Consider the following 16,798-nt stretch of genomic DNA (forward strand, 5'->3'; position numbering starts at 1 on the left):
AACACCCTGTTCCTCATATGACTGTTGTACACTGGTGTACTCACGATGGCCTTTTCATTTCTCATGCTTTGTGAGAGTGACTTTTTTGCCACGTCATCACTATTCATATTCATACGACCAATGCGTGTTCAATCAGTATATTTACTAGAGCACAGTGTTAAAATACTCTGTTACAAGTAAAAGTCCTGCATTAAAAATATTAATGAATATAAATATAAAGTTCCATAAAATGAAAATACTTAAGTTGTAAAAGTACCTCAAATATCGAAGTACAATACTTCCACCACTGCTAGAACAAGAGGCCAACCCACTATAGTTTTACAAAATCCTGCTGCAACACTGAAGTATGTTCATTTTGTCTTGTTAGATGGAAATCTCTGTGACTCATTAGGCTATAATAGGGTCTCTTGAGGGCAGGTTATGTGCTGTGAGAAATTTAAATAATGTGATCATGCCTCAGGTTTATAATAATACCTTTACTCACACTTGCTTGTTGTTTCCTCAAGTATTTACTTTGACTAATATAACCATATTTCATATGAGTTTCATTTCCTGACAGTACTGAGACACATGCACAAAAATACTCACACTTAAACTAACTCAAAGTTATACCAACCTGCATGACAGCGTTGAAGAAGCAGGTGTTACCGAGGTTATTTATGCCTTTGACAGGGACCAAGGTGCTGTTGGCAGCTGGACTCTTGCCTTTGGGCGAGTCAGTATATTCAGATGGGTCCTCTTGCAGCTTGATGATCTTGGGTGATGCTCCTGGAACAAAGAAAAACAAAACCGGTGAGTGATGCTCAGTGGTAGAAACTCAAAAGCTGTATATTGGTGAAATAACTCAAGAGCTATACAAGCCTGGAAATTACAAAATGGGGACTACGATGTATTTACGATGTCTTTGAAACACACAAAAGATTCAGTTTCCATACACTGATCTGGCTTTTATTTTGAAATTAGTTTGGGGTAATAAGATCTGGCAGCCAAGTTTAAAGATAGAGCTGAGATGGTGGCCAAGTTAGCAATTTGTTTGTGATCGAGGGTAGAAGTCGGCCTCCCTTTAATTGCAATTGCAGCAGGATACAGAAAGAATTGGGCTTAGCCTTGAAGCGAGACTGGGGCTGGGAGCAGGGTGCTGGGATGGCAGCTGGAAGGAAAGCTGGGTCATTTGGGAAAGCAGATGACAGCTGTAGAAGTTTCCGCTGGTTAGTGAGGAAGGGGAGGGGTAGGGTCTGGGGTTAGAGAGAGAGATAGCTCTCCGGAGCCAGCTGTTACTGCTGATCATCAATGAAAACTAACCATAAACAGAAACTCAGAGACAGATGGTCAGAATCTGACAGTGACACACAGACTAGAGTAGGTAGGGTAGCTGTGCGAGCTGCCAGCAGCCAACAAAAAAACACCATGATGACTTAATACCAATGACAGTGTTACTAACACGTGCCAGCGGTTTAGGATTTGTTGAGTTGGGGGGAATGTGTACGTCGCCAAATGCATTATCCCTCAGTTTAAAAGGAGGTGACAGCCACTGATTTGGGTAAAACCGCAGCGCCTAGCTGCCACGCTCTCCTTCACTACATAACAGATAACATCGATTTCACATTTTCCTTAACTTTGAGTGTTGTAATAGTCAGTAGCGACAAAATGTTAGTCCAGCTCTGGAGCAGTAGTTTATGTGCAATAGATTATGGATGTTGGACATTATGTTGTGTTTTTTTCGTGAGCCACTTAATATACAGTATCTGGCTGATGGATTGTTATATTTGCATCGACAGCCTACACATTCACTCAACACACTTAAAGCACAATTAAGTTTGACCACCTATAATATATAATGTAGAACCAAATACCTACATCTGGTTGAAAAAAAAAAAACAGTACTACAAATTTCAGCTGTAAAAGTCTCCCACGCAGGTCTGACAAAATAGGAATAATTTAAAGGGCTCCAAATGTAACATTAATTTACAGACCATTGCACTTTTAATAATTACGGACTTCTCACTGCTTTCTCTGTAAAATTGGTAGCTGCAGTTGGCAGAAAATGTCTGTGTGTGAAGAACACACTATACCACTATGACACTTTGTTCAGAGAGAATGAAGAAAGGGAGGTGGTGCTGATAGATTTAGAGTTACGGGAGGGAAATGAGTGAAGCAATGAATGAAAGATAAGTTAGAAGGTGCTAATTGAGGCAGAGAGGTGTCCGTGCAATGTGATGTTGGGGAAGTTTGTCAGATTCAGAAAATCCCAGGCATTTAGCCTCATGCAGGATATCATGGGCTCTACGATGGATGACTCAGTGGAGTAATACACTGATCTCTATGGCACAACATACAGTAACCTACAGGGATGGCGTTAGGACAGCTGCAGAAAATATAGCACATTATTGATATTTGATTGATATTACTTTGGTAGAAAAGAATGACCTGTCTTTTATTAGGAATATGCAATATTGTATTATACAGAATAAAATGTTAAGGAATAACATGAACATTTACCACAACTTCTATATATATATATATATATATATATATATATATATATATATATATATATAGATAGATAGATAGATAGATAGATAGATAGATAGATATAGATATATATATATATATATATATATATATATATATATATATATATATATATATAGATATATATATATATATATATATATAGTAGTTGTGGTAAATGTTCATGAATACATATTTAGTTTCAGATAGATTTTTTTACCTTCAGAAAAGACGAAGATGGAAATAAACTTACATAAGGCTTAAAAGCTTCTTCAGATTAAAAAAAAAAAAAAAGATTCTATATGCCAACTTCACACTGCGAGCCACAAAAGCAACAAAAAGGCCAAGCGTGGCCAGCCACGTTGTATTTCAAGTGCAGCCTCGAAAATCTCACCTGAGCATCATTGAATACACCAACACGAGGAGATTCCGATGCACAACAGCAGCTGCTCCATGTCCCATGACATGAATAAAACATATTAAAATGGTTCTTTAATAAATTACAAAAGAGGACAAATATGTTAATGTCGATTACAAAAGTATTGTTGTGGGGTTATTGACTGATACCAGTGCTATAATTTTCTGAAAAAATTCAAAGGATTTATGGTAAATAATACTACAGGTTATTTTTTGACGTAAGCGGATAATAAGACACGTCAGTGCAAAATGGCAAGTTCATACAGGAACTGATGGTAGCATCTCAAAGCCTGTAGGCTGGGGAAAAATCAACTAAATGCTGTTAAACACAAAAAAAATTTGGTCCACGAGCACTTCACCCACATGAGCCAGACAAGAGAGCAGGCTGGCAGCGGGTCACTGGCCTGAACCCGGTAATGTTCAAACTTAGCAAATTCAATTGAACCGTCAACCCTTATAATCATTCTTATAACCTGCACCTTTGCTCGCTCCATTCTTCTCTTCAACACACATTAGCCTTGCCCTTGAACATATTCAATTCATACCTTGTGCAACACATTCATTGAAAAAGCTATTCAACCCGCAGCGGTAGTGACTCCACTGCTGGCCGCTAGCCCGCGCGAGCTTCTCCTACTCAAGGCCAGCGGCATTAGCGGAATGTGAACCGTGGGCTTTTCACTCTTGGCCTGGCAATTTGCATTTTATACACAATCAAAGCCGAGCAAAAGGAATGGGGGTATGAGGGCAATTTTGCCGTTGGCTGCAATATTGCATTTTTCTTGGATGCACCAACTGTGGTGCTTGAAATGTACATAGCTTTACCTGAAAATAATTCAACACTGATTAGAAATGAGGAGAGCTGTTTTAATTTTTGTCTAAGAAAGGGGGCGAGGTTCAGCTTGTCGGGACAACTTGCTTTTGTGACGTTCCACCCAGTGGTGCCAAAAGCATCTGGCCCTTCTGTGCTGGCAACATCTGGAGGCCTATTTCTATCGTCAATAGGCTGCCATAAGGGAGCTCCCATATGTCAGCGCGCACACAATGCATGGAAAACAAGTTAGGAAGGGGAAAGACGGCAGTCCTGATCAGTGGAAACAAACTGTGCATTTCTGTAATTGGTGTGAGAATGAGAAGGTGTGAAGAGAGAGAGCGAGAGAAAGACTGAGCAAAAGAGAAAGTATTTGGGAGAGAGAGATAGAGAATGTATATGTGCATCTACTTGTGGTGTTTTTGAGATGAAAAAAATCTACAGACTCAATGGGACTTGAGTGTAAGGGCTGCGACGAGCATTTTAGCTGAGAGGGAGCAGAGGAACGAGGAAACTAACTGGGCGGAATGGGGATGCCGATGGACACACTCAGCATCTGGGACCGTCACCCAAGGTAAACAATGTTCAGGGAGCCATCTGGTTGAGACTTGGGAGAAGGGGGGGCGGCAGAATCAGTGGAATAGGGAGTGGGTGGAGGGAAGGGTTGCAACGAGCACAAGCATATGGAAAAGCAGATTTTTCCTCTCCCTGCAGCGGTCGACGAAGGCGAATGTCACAGCATGCGCCGCGTCCACGCTTGACTGTGCCGCACTCGGCACCACCACCTGGCCCTCCTTGCTCAGCCACCGAGTGTGGGCAGCAGTGCCACAGTGGAGCCTTTCCCCCAGGGCAGAGGAAAGCGTCACGGTGCTCAGGATTGTCCACATGCACGCATGTACACCAACACCTCCTGCACTCCCTGCTCTTTTTTCACACAAGGGACACACAAAGGCCTTGTTTGCTTTTACCAAAGTCAGCACTGCAAAATAATTTAAAAAAGAAAAGACAAAAGCTTTACTGAAACCTTTCAAAAAAACACAACATTCTGCAACGCTTGTGTTTGCATTGTTTTGGCATTTTGTCGAGCTGAAACAAGGCCAACAACTGGCCTTGTGTAAGACAATTCAAGCTCAGGAAACAATGCCATAAACTATGCATATTCTTTCGATTAGTTTTACACCAACATTTGTTTCTTGCTCTCTTAAATTTACAGGACCTAAGTTTTTAGTGACTTTTTCAGCCTTCCTGATCAGATTCAGAGTTGGGCTGAGATAACATCAAATCGCATGGCCAGTGGGCTTCATGGCTCCTCCATGTTCACAGTTCACACACACACGCACACACACACACACGCACACGCACACACACACACACACACACACACACCGCAGCAGTGTGGAGGTTCAAGGCCAGCTCCCTTCATGCAGAGCAGGCAGTCAAGAGGAAGGCCAGGCAACACCAAATGTCTTATTAATTCACTAATTTGTTGTGACTGCAGGGCACAAAAAGCCTGTTTCCTTGCCATCTGAGGCCAAAAGAAGCCAGTGCCATGTTACTTACAGACACAGACACACAAACACACACACACACACTTTTGCTACCCACTATCTGGCCTACTTTCATGTGCGGTGGTGGGAATAAAGACAGGATCACCCTTGATTACCTCCATGAAAGCACCACCAGGGGACAAGCATCTTGCTGGCTACCGACTCGGCTGAGCTAAACTGACAGTGAACCAAAGCCTACGCTTTCCAAAAAATCAACAACCAGAGGCAAGAAAACCAGGTGAGCAAAGGTGCAGTAATCATACAGCGCCATATCATCGACTTCAGCCAACATGTCTCAGAGGAGGAAGTCGATCGAGATATCAATCTCAGGAAAGTGAAACCGGTTGAATTCTGAGCACATAACCGTTTCATAACTTTCTTTATCACAAGAAAGAGTCAAACAGGCAATGCAGACAAACAGTATGTAAATATCCCTCATATAAGCATCTGGTAACCTTCCCCCCATGAAAGCATATACTGCAAAAATACTAATCTCATGGCAGAACATTTTAGCTCCACCCTTAATTTATTAAATTGTTTATTTACAGTGATGCGTCGTCGTACTGCTGAGACGAAGACGTTTCAAAAAAGTTTATTTAAATAAATAAATAATAAATAATTGTCCTTACGACACTAAAGATCTGAAGTTAAATACACAAAAAAATATAGATGCCACAGTTAAAATGAGAAAAAAATAAATTGAAAATTATGAATAATATAATTATATCATTGATAGTCGTTTTTTCATAACATGGAAAATCATCCAGTTGACTTTGGGCAGAACCTGGTTTTACACAGTTCTGCCTTGTGCTCTTTAGAGTATGCAATTTTGGGAATGAATGTGTTTGTGTGTGTGTGTGTATATATATATATATATATATAGTAGTTGTGGTAAATGTTCATGAATACATATTTAGTTTCAGATAGATTTTTTGACCTTTAGAAAAGACGAAGATGGAAATAAAATTAGTGTGCTGCGCCATTAGGCTGGAATATATATATATATATATATATATATATATATATATATATATATATATATATATATATATATATATATATATATATATAATTCATCACACTAATTTTGCTTTAATACTTTAATATCTTTAAATAGCACTTTTGTTTCAAAATGTTTTCGCCCAAACAACTTAATGTCAGGATTTCATGAAATTGAATGTATAATGTTTTTATAATCTATATCTGAATTAATTCATTATAAAAATACCCACAGTTTAGCATCATGATGAATCATTTTAAAAGAGTTTCTTTAAGAAACTGTTCTTTAAGAAACTTTCTTTTGAGAAACTGCGATGAAAAAAAAATTAAAATACACAGTATGGTAATACAATGACACTGTAATATAGCGATTGATAACAATTGCTTGCATAAAACGAGACATATTTGACAGCTTCCAATGAGAGACGAGCTCTGGTGCCTATTCAGAACCAATATTTTAATTTGCTCCACAAAGACTCCCCAGCTGTGTTACAAACTGGAGTCTAGCTCCCTGAGGTCAATTCGCTTTTTACTGGGACTCTGGTACTTGAGCTGAAAGCCTTGATGGTGAGAGAGCACAGTTAATCGACTTTCTTTCTACCCAGAGCTGTTGTTGTATAAAATTATTATGAATTCTGAAAAAAATAAATCCTTGCTGGGGTTCTTTTGTGCTTGGGGTCTATAGCAAAAACCGTACAACAGCAGTTTCCAGTGAAAACATGGCCTTCATACTGAAATGCAATTTCACAAGCTCCTCAACAGACAACAACCGCCTATTTTGCTGCAACAATGGCAGCCTGCTTCTATTTCCATTCGGCCAACCGGTGTGGAACAATTGGTTGGCAGGAAAGGTGACAGGTAATTTAAAGAGACAAAATGGGTAGGTAGCAACTGTCCAGCACAGAAAGGCCATTCCCACCAACGTGGACCCCTGGTTTGCACCATGTGCACAAAAGGGCAGCTTCACAAATATATGGACAATATAAAACACACACAAATTGCTCATCCGCAGTCTTCTCTGTTTATCTAGTTCAAAGAACTTGTGCACTACGCAAGAGTTTGTTCGGAGAAACAGCATAACTGAAAGAACAGCGCAGAAATCTAAATAATCAGTGATGGGGAAATTAAACTGGAAAGAATGGTTCTGCTCTTAACAAACTCGAAATGCTTACGTTTGTCAACAATACAGCATATCTAATGTGTGAATACATTAGTTACTTGTGTTCATTTATACTACATGAGGTCCTGTCAGTCCCTAAACCTCTGTGTGGCTGGGTATAGCCTAAAAAACACAGACGATACAAGCCCTTTAAAAACATGTTTTACTCAGATAAGTCTGAAAATTCCTCAGGTATGTAATGTACACGGCAAATAAAAGTTATTCTGATTCTGTTACCGGGAGAGTTTGTGCTCCCTTTTGCAAAGAATACACAAGAGTTCAATTCATTATAATTATAACTGAGACATGAAACCATTTGTAGTGGCCAACAAACATATGATACAGAAAGAAAAGAAACCTTCTGTGTTTGTGTGTCTGCGAGTGTGTCCACTGAGGGTTAGTGCTCAGCTCCAGCTGTTCGGATCCAGTCGCTCTGACTTGTTGAGGACCCTGGCTCCCACTAGTGCAGCACACAGGCCCAGAGGTGGTGAGACATCCAGCGGCTCGACAGAGGGAGCGCGGGACGGAAACGGATAGCGATAGAGAGACAAAGAACGACAGCGCAGTGGCTGAACCCCCGCGCAGCTGCTCTTGTTCTTTAGGGAACCCAGCCGGGAAGCATCGCTCGAGCGCTTAATTCCGCTAATGTGTGCAGTCATGCGATGTTGTAGGGTGATGGGGGTGGGGGAGGGAGGGTGCGGGGGGAGACTGATGCAGCACAGATCTCCCAATTTTGAAGCTGTGGCCAAGGGACTGATGGAGGGGGACCAGCCTGACTGGGCTGGGGCGGATGGCATTCTGGCCACTGGGCCAAGTCAGGGGGCGGTCAGTGAGACCCGAAAGTGGTCACATGGAGGCAGGAACAGAAGGTGTTTGAGTGTGTAAGTATGTATGTGTGTGTGTGTGGGGGGGGGGGGGAGGCAGAGATAATACCTATAGGGTTGACTGACTGGGCAAGGAGGACTCAGGTGGCCGGAATGAAGTGAGAGGACATAAGACTGAAAGTCAGGCTTATGAACGCAACCTGCTGCGACACAACCTCTAAATCCAGCAATATATATATATATATATATGTATATATATATATATATATGACAGTTATTTCAATGTCAATGATACATTCTAATTATATAACCATGGCATGGAAAAAGGCTCTGCAAGCCCTAAGCATCGGAGTAAACCACAGGTGAAGTAGCTGTATCTATCTCGGAAATAATGCACCAGACACAGAGGGGTCTCACCCGCCACACTGCAGTACTCCCTAATAACTAACTGATGACAGGTGAAATACCAGGATTCAGACGACCACCGCCACCAGGGGGAGTAGGTGTACTGCAGTCAATTCCTGGTAGGTAATAATAATAACACATTGGAACCTATGTGACCAGAGGCCTTTCGGCTTAGCGAGGTAACTTCTGGATTAACTCTGGGTTTTCCGTCTCATGAAGCTGGTTCACTTCTTAGCGGGGTCTGTTGCCCCGGTAACTTATGCTGAACACCTAACCTGCTCCGGAGCAGGTTAAGTTCCCGGATAAGATCTCAGCGGGGCTATAAGACGTCGACTGGCCAATCATTGTCTTGGAAAAATGGCCTGCCCATTTCTACAGAATCCCATTAAGGAAGGCATACGGATAGTAAAAGCAGCGCACCGCAGAGAGCGTGTGTTTAGTGACCGGCAAAACTCATTTGAGTTGTTGTGTAGACTATGCATGTATATTGTTCACATAATACATGTAGCCTGGAAGATATTATAATAAAATTACTGACCGCTTTGAATTATGTTCTTGTATTTTGTTTTAACTTGCTCCCATGTATTTTTAGCTCCACTGGAATTGCAACTGAAATGAGGTTAAATTGTTAACACGAAAAGATAATAAAAATAGGCACATACATTTGAGACCGTGATTTAATATTACAATATTACGCATTGACAGAGTCACCGATTTTTGCCAAGATTCCTTGTGGCTTCTGGCTGCTGCAGCGGTTTTGCTTGTATTCTTTCTCTATATTTTTTGTCCATTCTTAAGATCATGGTTTGCTCTTCCGTTGTAAAATACGTTGCTCTCCGCGGGTTCTACCTGGTGCTCGATTGGTCACACGGAGTTAACTCCGCCCCTTTTATGTGCACAAGCACAGATCTAGATGAGACACACCTGGGTTCACTTAACGAGTTGATAACCGGCTTCGTGACACCAAAAAGCGAGACCGCGGACATCTGGTTAAGTGCAGCTAGATAACTGAGGGAAACCCCGAGTATTTTAACCCAGCTTCGAGAGACAGGCCTCTGGCCAATAAATTCCTCTGTATTACAGGTCACTTTGTTCAACAGCCATGGATCTTGTAGTCTGATACACAGCCATGGTGTTATTGTGCCTTTGGCATCCTGTGCATGGGTCTGCTGCGGACACTAAGACATTAGGCACGTGAAACCTTGTTTGCGGTTCCCTTGTGCAGATTATTATAAATAATTGTGTTCCACTGATATTGTATTATCATTACAGGATGTCTGTGTTAAAAAAAAAGCAATTGTTTTCTGCTATAACTGATGAAGTTATTGAATTAAAAGAATGTTTAAACAAAACTCCAAATGAACTGACTTCCGTCTTGCTGAAACTGCAGTGAAGATGCACGCGTCTCATAAAAGATTATTTTTTTCGTCTATCAGGAGGGAGGAGGGGGGGCAGACTTCCAAGATGTTGCCAAACATCTTACCTGATGTTGCCTTGACAGAGTGTTTTTGTAAAAAGTCCAGGGTCTGAGCCAAAGCCTTCTTGTTGCAGTGTGTGGAGAGCTCCTCGTTACATTCAAAACACCTGTTACAAAGAGACAGGGTCGCAGGCAGACACAGAACAGCTTTAAGTTACTGCGGAATGTTAAAAACACTCAAGAAACTAAAACAAGAAATTCAACATATTTTAAGAACTTAATTTACTTGGCTGAATTGGAGGACCATTTACACACACTATCAAACATAATAATATAAGTACATACAATAATATATAATGTTATAGAAACTGAAAGTGCCCTTTAAACTGTGGTAGCAAAGATCAGGCGGTGTTTTAGACAACACATGAAAACACAAGACGCCCACGCCTATTGATCTCTATGCAAGCCCACACACTGACGGCATCTTGGCGTGTGTCAAAGCAGGTTGACACACATTGGTACGGCGTGCATTCTTGGCTTTTCATTATGGTTCACAATAAAGCCAGAGATTTCTTACCAGGCCTTCCACGTGCTTAAGCTGATGGTGATGCAGTGAGACTCTGGATTAAAGGCCTGGTGGTGCCGGTCAGCATGCTGGATCCCTGACTGGTTACAGCCCTGTAACAGAGTTCAGTTAAATTTCTTAAGTTAAAAGTCTTTGTAAAGCACAAGCACACCAAAACAAAACATTAAAAACTAATTTCCACCTCAATAAAGCCAAATCTTCAAAAAAAAAACAATACACTGTGTGTGTGTGTCTATGTATGTCTCTCTCTCTCTCTCTCTCTCTCTCTCTCTCTCTCTCTCTCTTTCTCTATTTGTGTATGTATTTATCTCCTAAATGAAATTACAAAGGTTAAGTGTAACCATTATAGTTTTTTACTGAATAATATACAGGTTTATTTCTTATTGAAAGAAATTAGAAGATACCATGTGTGCATGCGTCTTTATATTTCTAGTGCAATAATTCAATTGTCAACCTAAATATGGGTGCAGGTTAAATTCACCCAAAATATTTTAAAGGCAGAGACAGAAGTGAACCGTACCCGCTTCCTTTTACATATTATGCACAAAAGTAAATACATGTAAACAAATCAAAACAACCATGATATTAAGGGTATTATTACTCTACATTATTGGTGATAATGTCCCTCCATGTACTAGCATTTTGAAGAATGACACAAATATAATATCAAGTTTTGTCATTATTTATTTATTTATTTATCTATATATGTAGATATATATTTATTTATCTATAGATATATACATATATATATATACATATATAAATATATATATATATATATACATATACATATATATATATATATATATATATATATATATATATATAGATATATATATATATATATATATATATATATATATATATGTATATATATATAGAGAGAGAGAGATATATAGTATCACTGTTAAACAATTCTTACCTGGAAGCCACACTTTAAGCACACCAGGATGTCATGGGATGCTGCTGGCTCTCCATCGATCATGGTCCTCTCCTTTAAGCAGTCAGAGCACACCAACCACACGCTGGAGAGGACAGATTTCTTCACTGAGTTCAGGTCCACCGCCTTACTCACATGCTGGCAAGTCAACCCTGATTTGAAAAAAGAAAATATGCTTTTATTTTATTTATTTGATATACCTTCTTATCACTTTTATGGACCAATTTAGGCTTCTGAGTCATTTTGTTTGGAAAGGGAGACGATGTGCTCAACACCCGCTGAATTACATGTGATGGGACAGCCACACAAAAAAAGAAGATGAAGATAGATGTTAGACAAATTGCCCTAGTAACAAAATAGACAGAAATTACAAAACAATCACTGTTTAGTTCAAACCAATGAAGTTATGTTACTACTGGTAACAGCCATGGACACTGGAAGCATTTAATCTGTAAATTACTTGAGGAACATTTTACAAAAAAGTACTATAACGTGGCACAAATAAGTGCCCTGTTTTGGGAGTATAGCTAAAGAGGTAAGCCACTCACTATTCACCGTGCCAGCACTCACATCAAAACTCACAGCCCCAACTTTAACAGTCTGGTGCTGCTTCTGTGACTCACCACTGACTTCATCTGAGGACTCCTCATCTCGAGGTTTTCTTGGTTTATTAGTCCGCTTAGTCATATCGGCGGCTTTCAAAGAGAAGGGGTCCTTTAGCCGCATCTGGAGCTCTTGAATAAAAAGAGGAGGACAAACGTGCTTATAAGTCTAAACTACTTTGACAGAACAGTGACACCTGAATGTTGCAAACACACTCACACTCGTCCATGATCCATGCTACTTTTTGTAGCACACAAATACTTTAAAAACTAGCTACAGAGCAGTCTGTGAGTATCTGTACAGTAACCCATTATAGTGGATCTACAATAAATCTGTGAGCCCCTTTTAAGCTATAGTTTTAGGAATATTTACATTTGCCACGGATTAACTCTGAACTCAATGAAAACATAGTCCTTGTTTTGAGAAAAGCTAAATTTGCCTGACAAATTAGCCTGAATTTGAACAATGTCATCTTTTTCAAATCGACTTGAAAATTATTTCCAACGAATGACTAACGAATGGCTTGGGTTTACATCCGAAAGACACCAACTCATACTTGGTCACATCACTGGAATATCAGTCGTGTCCTGCTGCCATGTTCATTTCTTCCTCGTTTTGAGGGGATTTAGACATTCAGTCAAGTCTGTAGCAGGTGAAACACTGCTCATGTGAAATGAGACCAGGTGAACGACTTTGCTTCTCATGAACGTTCCAATGTTTGGATTTTATAATCTCATGGCAGCCTATGGGTTTAAGATAATGATCCTACTACATTGTCCTCATATTGGGGGGCCCTATATGCATTTGACAATCCTTAAGCATCTCTACAGCTGAACGTCACCTGTCCCCTGTCACATTACCGTCACCATTTGTTTAACCATTTCACAGGAGCACTCAGCCAAAATAACAGATAACGTGTAACCGTCTCGTATGTCGACGAGAAAAAACTGTAAGAAAGATAACCGTTCGTTAATGTGCAATAACACGTTAGGAAGCCTCAATCTGCCGACAATTTAGGTACGCATAAAAGGCATATATGGCGTATAGCAAATACATTTAAACAACAAATTAACAACTTTTCAGCAGTTCGACTGGGCGAAAAAGCAGTATGCACTCACCTCTTTATTTTAGCTCCTATGTTGACTGTGTTAGCTAACCTACAGCCAACAGTAAGATGTCAACTCTTCTTAGCTAGCAAACAGGCTAGCTACATTAGCTCGTCAGGATAAATAAAACATTAACATGTGTGTTTATCCAACAACCCACGAATATATTAAGGCATGTCAAAGAAAAGTGCACTGTACCGACAATGACAGCACAATTGTCTTAATAATTGTTCGTTTTTGCCTTTGACATTCAATTCTTTTTCGAGCTTTCGATAGCATAAACTAGCACACTAGTCAACATGTGACGCACTACGGAAGCTCAGTTGGACCAAATGCTGCATTCACGTACAATGGAAAATCTTCTAGAAAAGGCAAAGCGTCACAGGTGCCGTGGAAGAGCGTTTCAACGTTTTATTGTGTTCTATTCCCAGAGATCAAATCTGGGATACGTGAAAAATGACGGTACCCTACTATGGATGCAAACGTAATTAATATATGTAATGTGGTCTCAAATATGTATTTTCAAGTAATGGGTAACTATCGTTATCATCGACGCACACCATATTAAAAATATGTTTGATTTGCGTTCAGGTAAACTCACATAACCGGCTCAATACTACTGACTACTGATAAACCACTGGCCAGATGTGGACAGACGCATCATTGTCACTGTTCCGTCTTTTCCATGGACAGGAATGCATCATAATATATGCTCTTGATACTTTTAAAGGTCATCAGTTACAGCTACTTTGGACACGTAGCTCCTATTTGTATTGATTATCGGTTAACCGCGTTTGCACTTAATAGGAAGTGAAAGGAAGGAGTAGTTTGTCCCTCTGGGGATCCATACGTCTGCGCATGCGTATGTCAATGTCGTCAGGGTGAGCGTGAGCAGTGGGTATCTGGTGTTTTCTCGTAACGATAATTGTCGCACGTAGTGTTATTGCGTACTGACGAGTTTATGTTGACAAGGTGGGAATATAGAGTTTCACATCGTGTGTAAACTGGCACATGGCTCTCAGAAGGTGTTGGGGACTTGCGGGGGTCGCTCCGCGGCTGTTATGGAACAGTGCCGTCCTGCGTGGAGCTTCTGTCCCCGGACGAACCCCTGCGTCCAGCCTTGTCAACACCCACCACGGTTGCAAAAGTGAGCGTTGCATTTTACGTTGGCGTCGTCTTATAGCGCTGCTGCCCAGGTGCAGGGCAATGTCAGCATGAATGTCAGCCGGTTGGCTCGTGACGCACCATTTGACATTGTGCCTGTGTAGCCTTTTGATATGCCTGTTTTCCGCTTTCAGCCACAGGGTCGCAGCTCTGCGGGTTCAGCTCTGCGCCACCGAGCACGGATGTGAGTTATGAGCAGCTAAAGCAGCTCCTGGCGGGCCGGAAAGCTGTGGTCATAGATGTCAGGGAACCATGGGAGCTTAGGGAGTACGGCGTCATCCCCGGGTCAATCAACGTCCCCCGTGAGTGTTGTTATTCCTGAAGTATACACTAGTGTTAGCTTGGCAGGGGATGCAACATCATATCCAGTAGTTTGACCAGTCTGCAAATGTGAACAGTTTATGTTATGTGCAGATGTGTGAATGTTCTGTCATACACATATGCTTGTTGTATTGATGCTTGGTTAGCTGTTTCTTAGTTCATAATTGCAGGCTTTTTTATTGGGGGAGAAATGCTTCAATATCACATTCACAGTCAAATTAGGTATATTTCAACATGAATGCACCGGCAGACAAGCTGCACAACTATCTTTGTGGTTAACATTCCTTAGATAATCCCGATAAGTGTATCTGGGTACAATGCTTTGACACTTGTTACAGCTCCCAGATAACACACATCCCATTCACGGCACAGAGTTCAAGTTCTACTGGAAACAGCTGACCTGTCTGTGCTTCTTTGACTTTGCAGTGGGACAGGTGAACACTGCCCTCCAGCTGGGTCCAGAAGAGTTTAATGAAAAGTACGGCGGTGAAATGCCCCAGCAGACGGATAACATTGTGTTCACCTGTCTGGCAGGGGTCAGGAGCAAGACGGCGCTCAACGCAGCCACATCGTTGGGATACAAAGAGTGAGTCTCCTTGGCGCGTATCTGTCACAATCATTACTTTGCACCTCATTGTCAAATCTACAAATTATTGAACGAGGCATGTATAGGAAGTGTCGAATACGATTTCTTGTTATTGTTTGTGTTAAATGTGTTCTTTACAGTCGAAGCCGAGGCTTGAGTATTACTACGTTGTTACAGCTGAAGGTTATCTCTGTTATTTCGTCATGAGACAGTTTCACCAGCTTGAGATGACTGCAACTGTTGTTGCACAATGCCAGCCCATCATGCTGTGCTCCTTTAAGAGCTGCAACATAACACATGCAGAGTATACTTCAAACACAAATGCAGTTTTATTTTTGATGCGTTTCTATTCATGCAACATTTCATCAACCTTTTTATTTTTTTCTTCCTTTCGTTTCAGTGTTCAGCATTACCTGGGTGGATGGCAAGACTGGGCGAAAAATGAACAGCAGAACTGATCCAGGGATGGCAAAACTGGAACAATTTAATTCTTTTAAGCTTTTAACCGAGATCAGACTGGCAACCGAGAGTATCAAAGGTGTAAAGGCGTCTTGTTAAGTTTTTTTAAGATGTTCATTGACTTGCCTGTTGTTTCCCTCATCTGTGAATCCCAAAGACTGAAACCAGAGGGCTCAACACACAACAATAAGTCATCTAAGGGAAAACATTTTAAAACTACTGTAATGCTACTTGAAGTCACTTGTAATTTAATTTCCTCAGAGGACTATTTATAAATCCTTTACAACTTCTAAAGAGACAAATGTATAACCTGTGATTACTCTAAAACCAACCATAATACAAATATCAATAGACAATAAGGGTTATCTTATCTATGCAAATGACTACTTTGCTGTATAAAATTATGAGTTTAAATGAAGTTGATGCTCATAGATGCATCTCCAGTTGTTGCCAACATCATTCAATAAATACAATTCTAGTTTTGATTAACAGTGATGTCTAGTTTGTGTTTTGTAAAATATCTTTTCAGGCGATATGCACAGGGCGGCTTGTTGAGATGACAGCTGCAGGGACCAGAGATGATCTACGGTATTGAAGGGCTGTGTCTAATAACCACTGTGTCTCAGTATGAATGTGCCACCCACTCTACAGGGAACAATAACAGCTTCCTTCGTCATCCACGATAATGAATGTGTTTGTTTTACACTACCGCACTATGTCGGTTGCTGCCAGGGACCTTCTTCCTTATTAACTTACCCTTTTACAGCTTGAGCTGAGCATCCACACACATGACATTCTCGTGATCGGTTCAATCAGGATGTCTAAATCACCCGAGTGCCCCACAAAACTTAGAGGCAGCTCGCCGATGCTGAATCATTGTCAAGAAAACTGACCTCAAAGTGACTTACCAGATGCGTGAGTAAATAATCTGGCTCAGAGGTGTTAA

General features: G+C 40.7%; 2 protein-coding genes across 2 annotated transcripts; one reads left to right on the forward strand and one right to left on the reverse strand.

Annotated features, from left to right (window-relative positions):
* Positions 1 to 616: 616 nt before the first annotated feature.
* LOC137798648 (ubiquitin carboxyl-terminal hydrolase 45-like) lies at positions 617 to 13,616 on the reverse strand (the record flags this gene model as incomplete). Its single annotated transcript, XM_068595537.1, has 6 exons — positions 13,335 to 13,616; positions 12,237 to 12,347; positions 11,596 to 11,765; positions 10,665 to 10,765; positions 10,154 to 10,254; positions 617 to 768 (listed from the first exon to the last, which is right to left on the reverse strand). Coding segments are annotated over exons 2-6 (627 nt in total), but the record flags the coding sequence as incomplete, so codon positions are not given.
* Positions 13,617 to 14,194: 578 nt separating this feature from the next.
* LOC137798650 (thiosulfate sulfurtransferase/rhodanese-like domain-containing protein 3) lies at positions 14,195 to 16,304 on the forward strand. The gene is made up of 4 exons (XM_068595538.1): positions 14,195 to 14,469; positions 14,621 to 14,788; positions 15,234 to 15,393; positions 15,794 to 16,304. Exons 1-4 carry the CDS (start codon positions 14,334 to 14,336, stop codon positions 15,849 to 15,851), a joined length of 522 nt encoding a protein of 173 aa, XP_068451639.1. The 5' UTR covers positions 14,195 to 14,333; the 3' UTR covers positions 15,852 to 16,304.
* The last annotated feature ends 494 nt before the right edge of the window (positions 16,305 to 16,798 follow it).

Source organism: Clinocottus analis, unplaced genomic scaffold (genome assembly GCF_023055335.1).
Source record: "Clinocottus analis isolate CAN_PGR_092001 unplaced genomic scaffold, fCliAna1.0.p SCAF_300, whole genome shotgun sequence".
NCBI lineage: Eukaryota > Metazoa > Chordata > Actinopteri > Perciformes > Cottidae > Clinocottus > Clinocottus analis.

Bases quoted from the DNA above. Each gene is read 5' to 3' on its own strand.
- LOC137798650 (XM_068595538.1), top strand. From the start codon at position 14,334: ATGGCTCTCAGAAGGTGTTGGGGACTTGCGGGGGTCGCTCCGCGGCTG. The intron at 14,470-14,620 runs GTGAGCGTTGCA...TTCCGCTTTCAG, and splicing joins CACCCACCACGGTTGCAAAA to CCACAGGGTCGCAGCTCTGC. The intron at 14,789-15,233 runs GTGAGTGTTGTT...TTGACTTTGCAG, and splicing joins CGGGTCAATCAACGTCCCCC to TGGGACAGGTGAACACTGCC.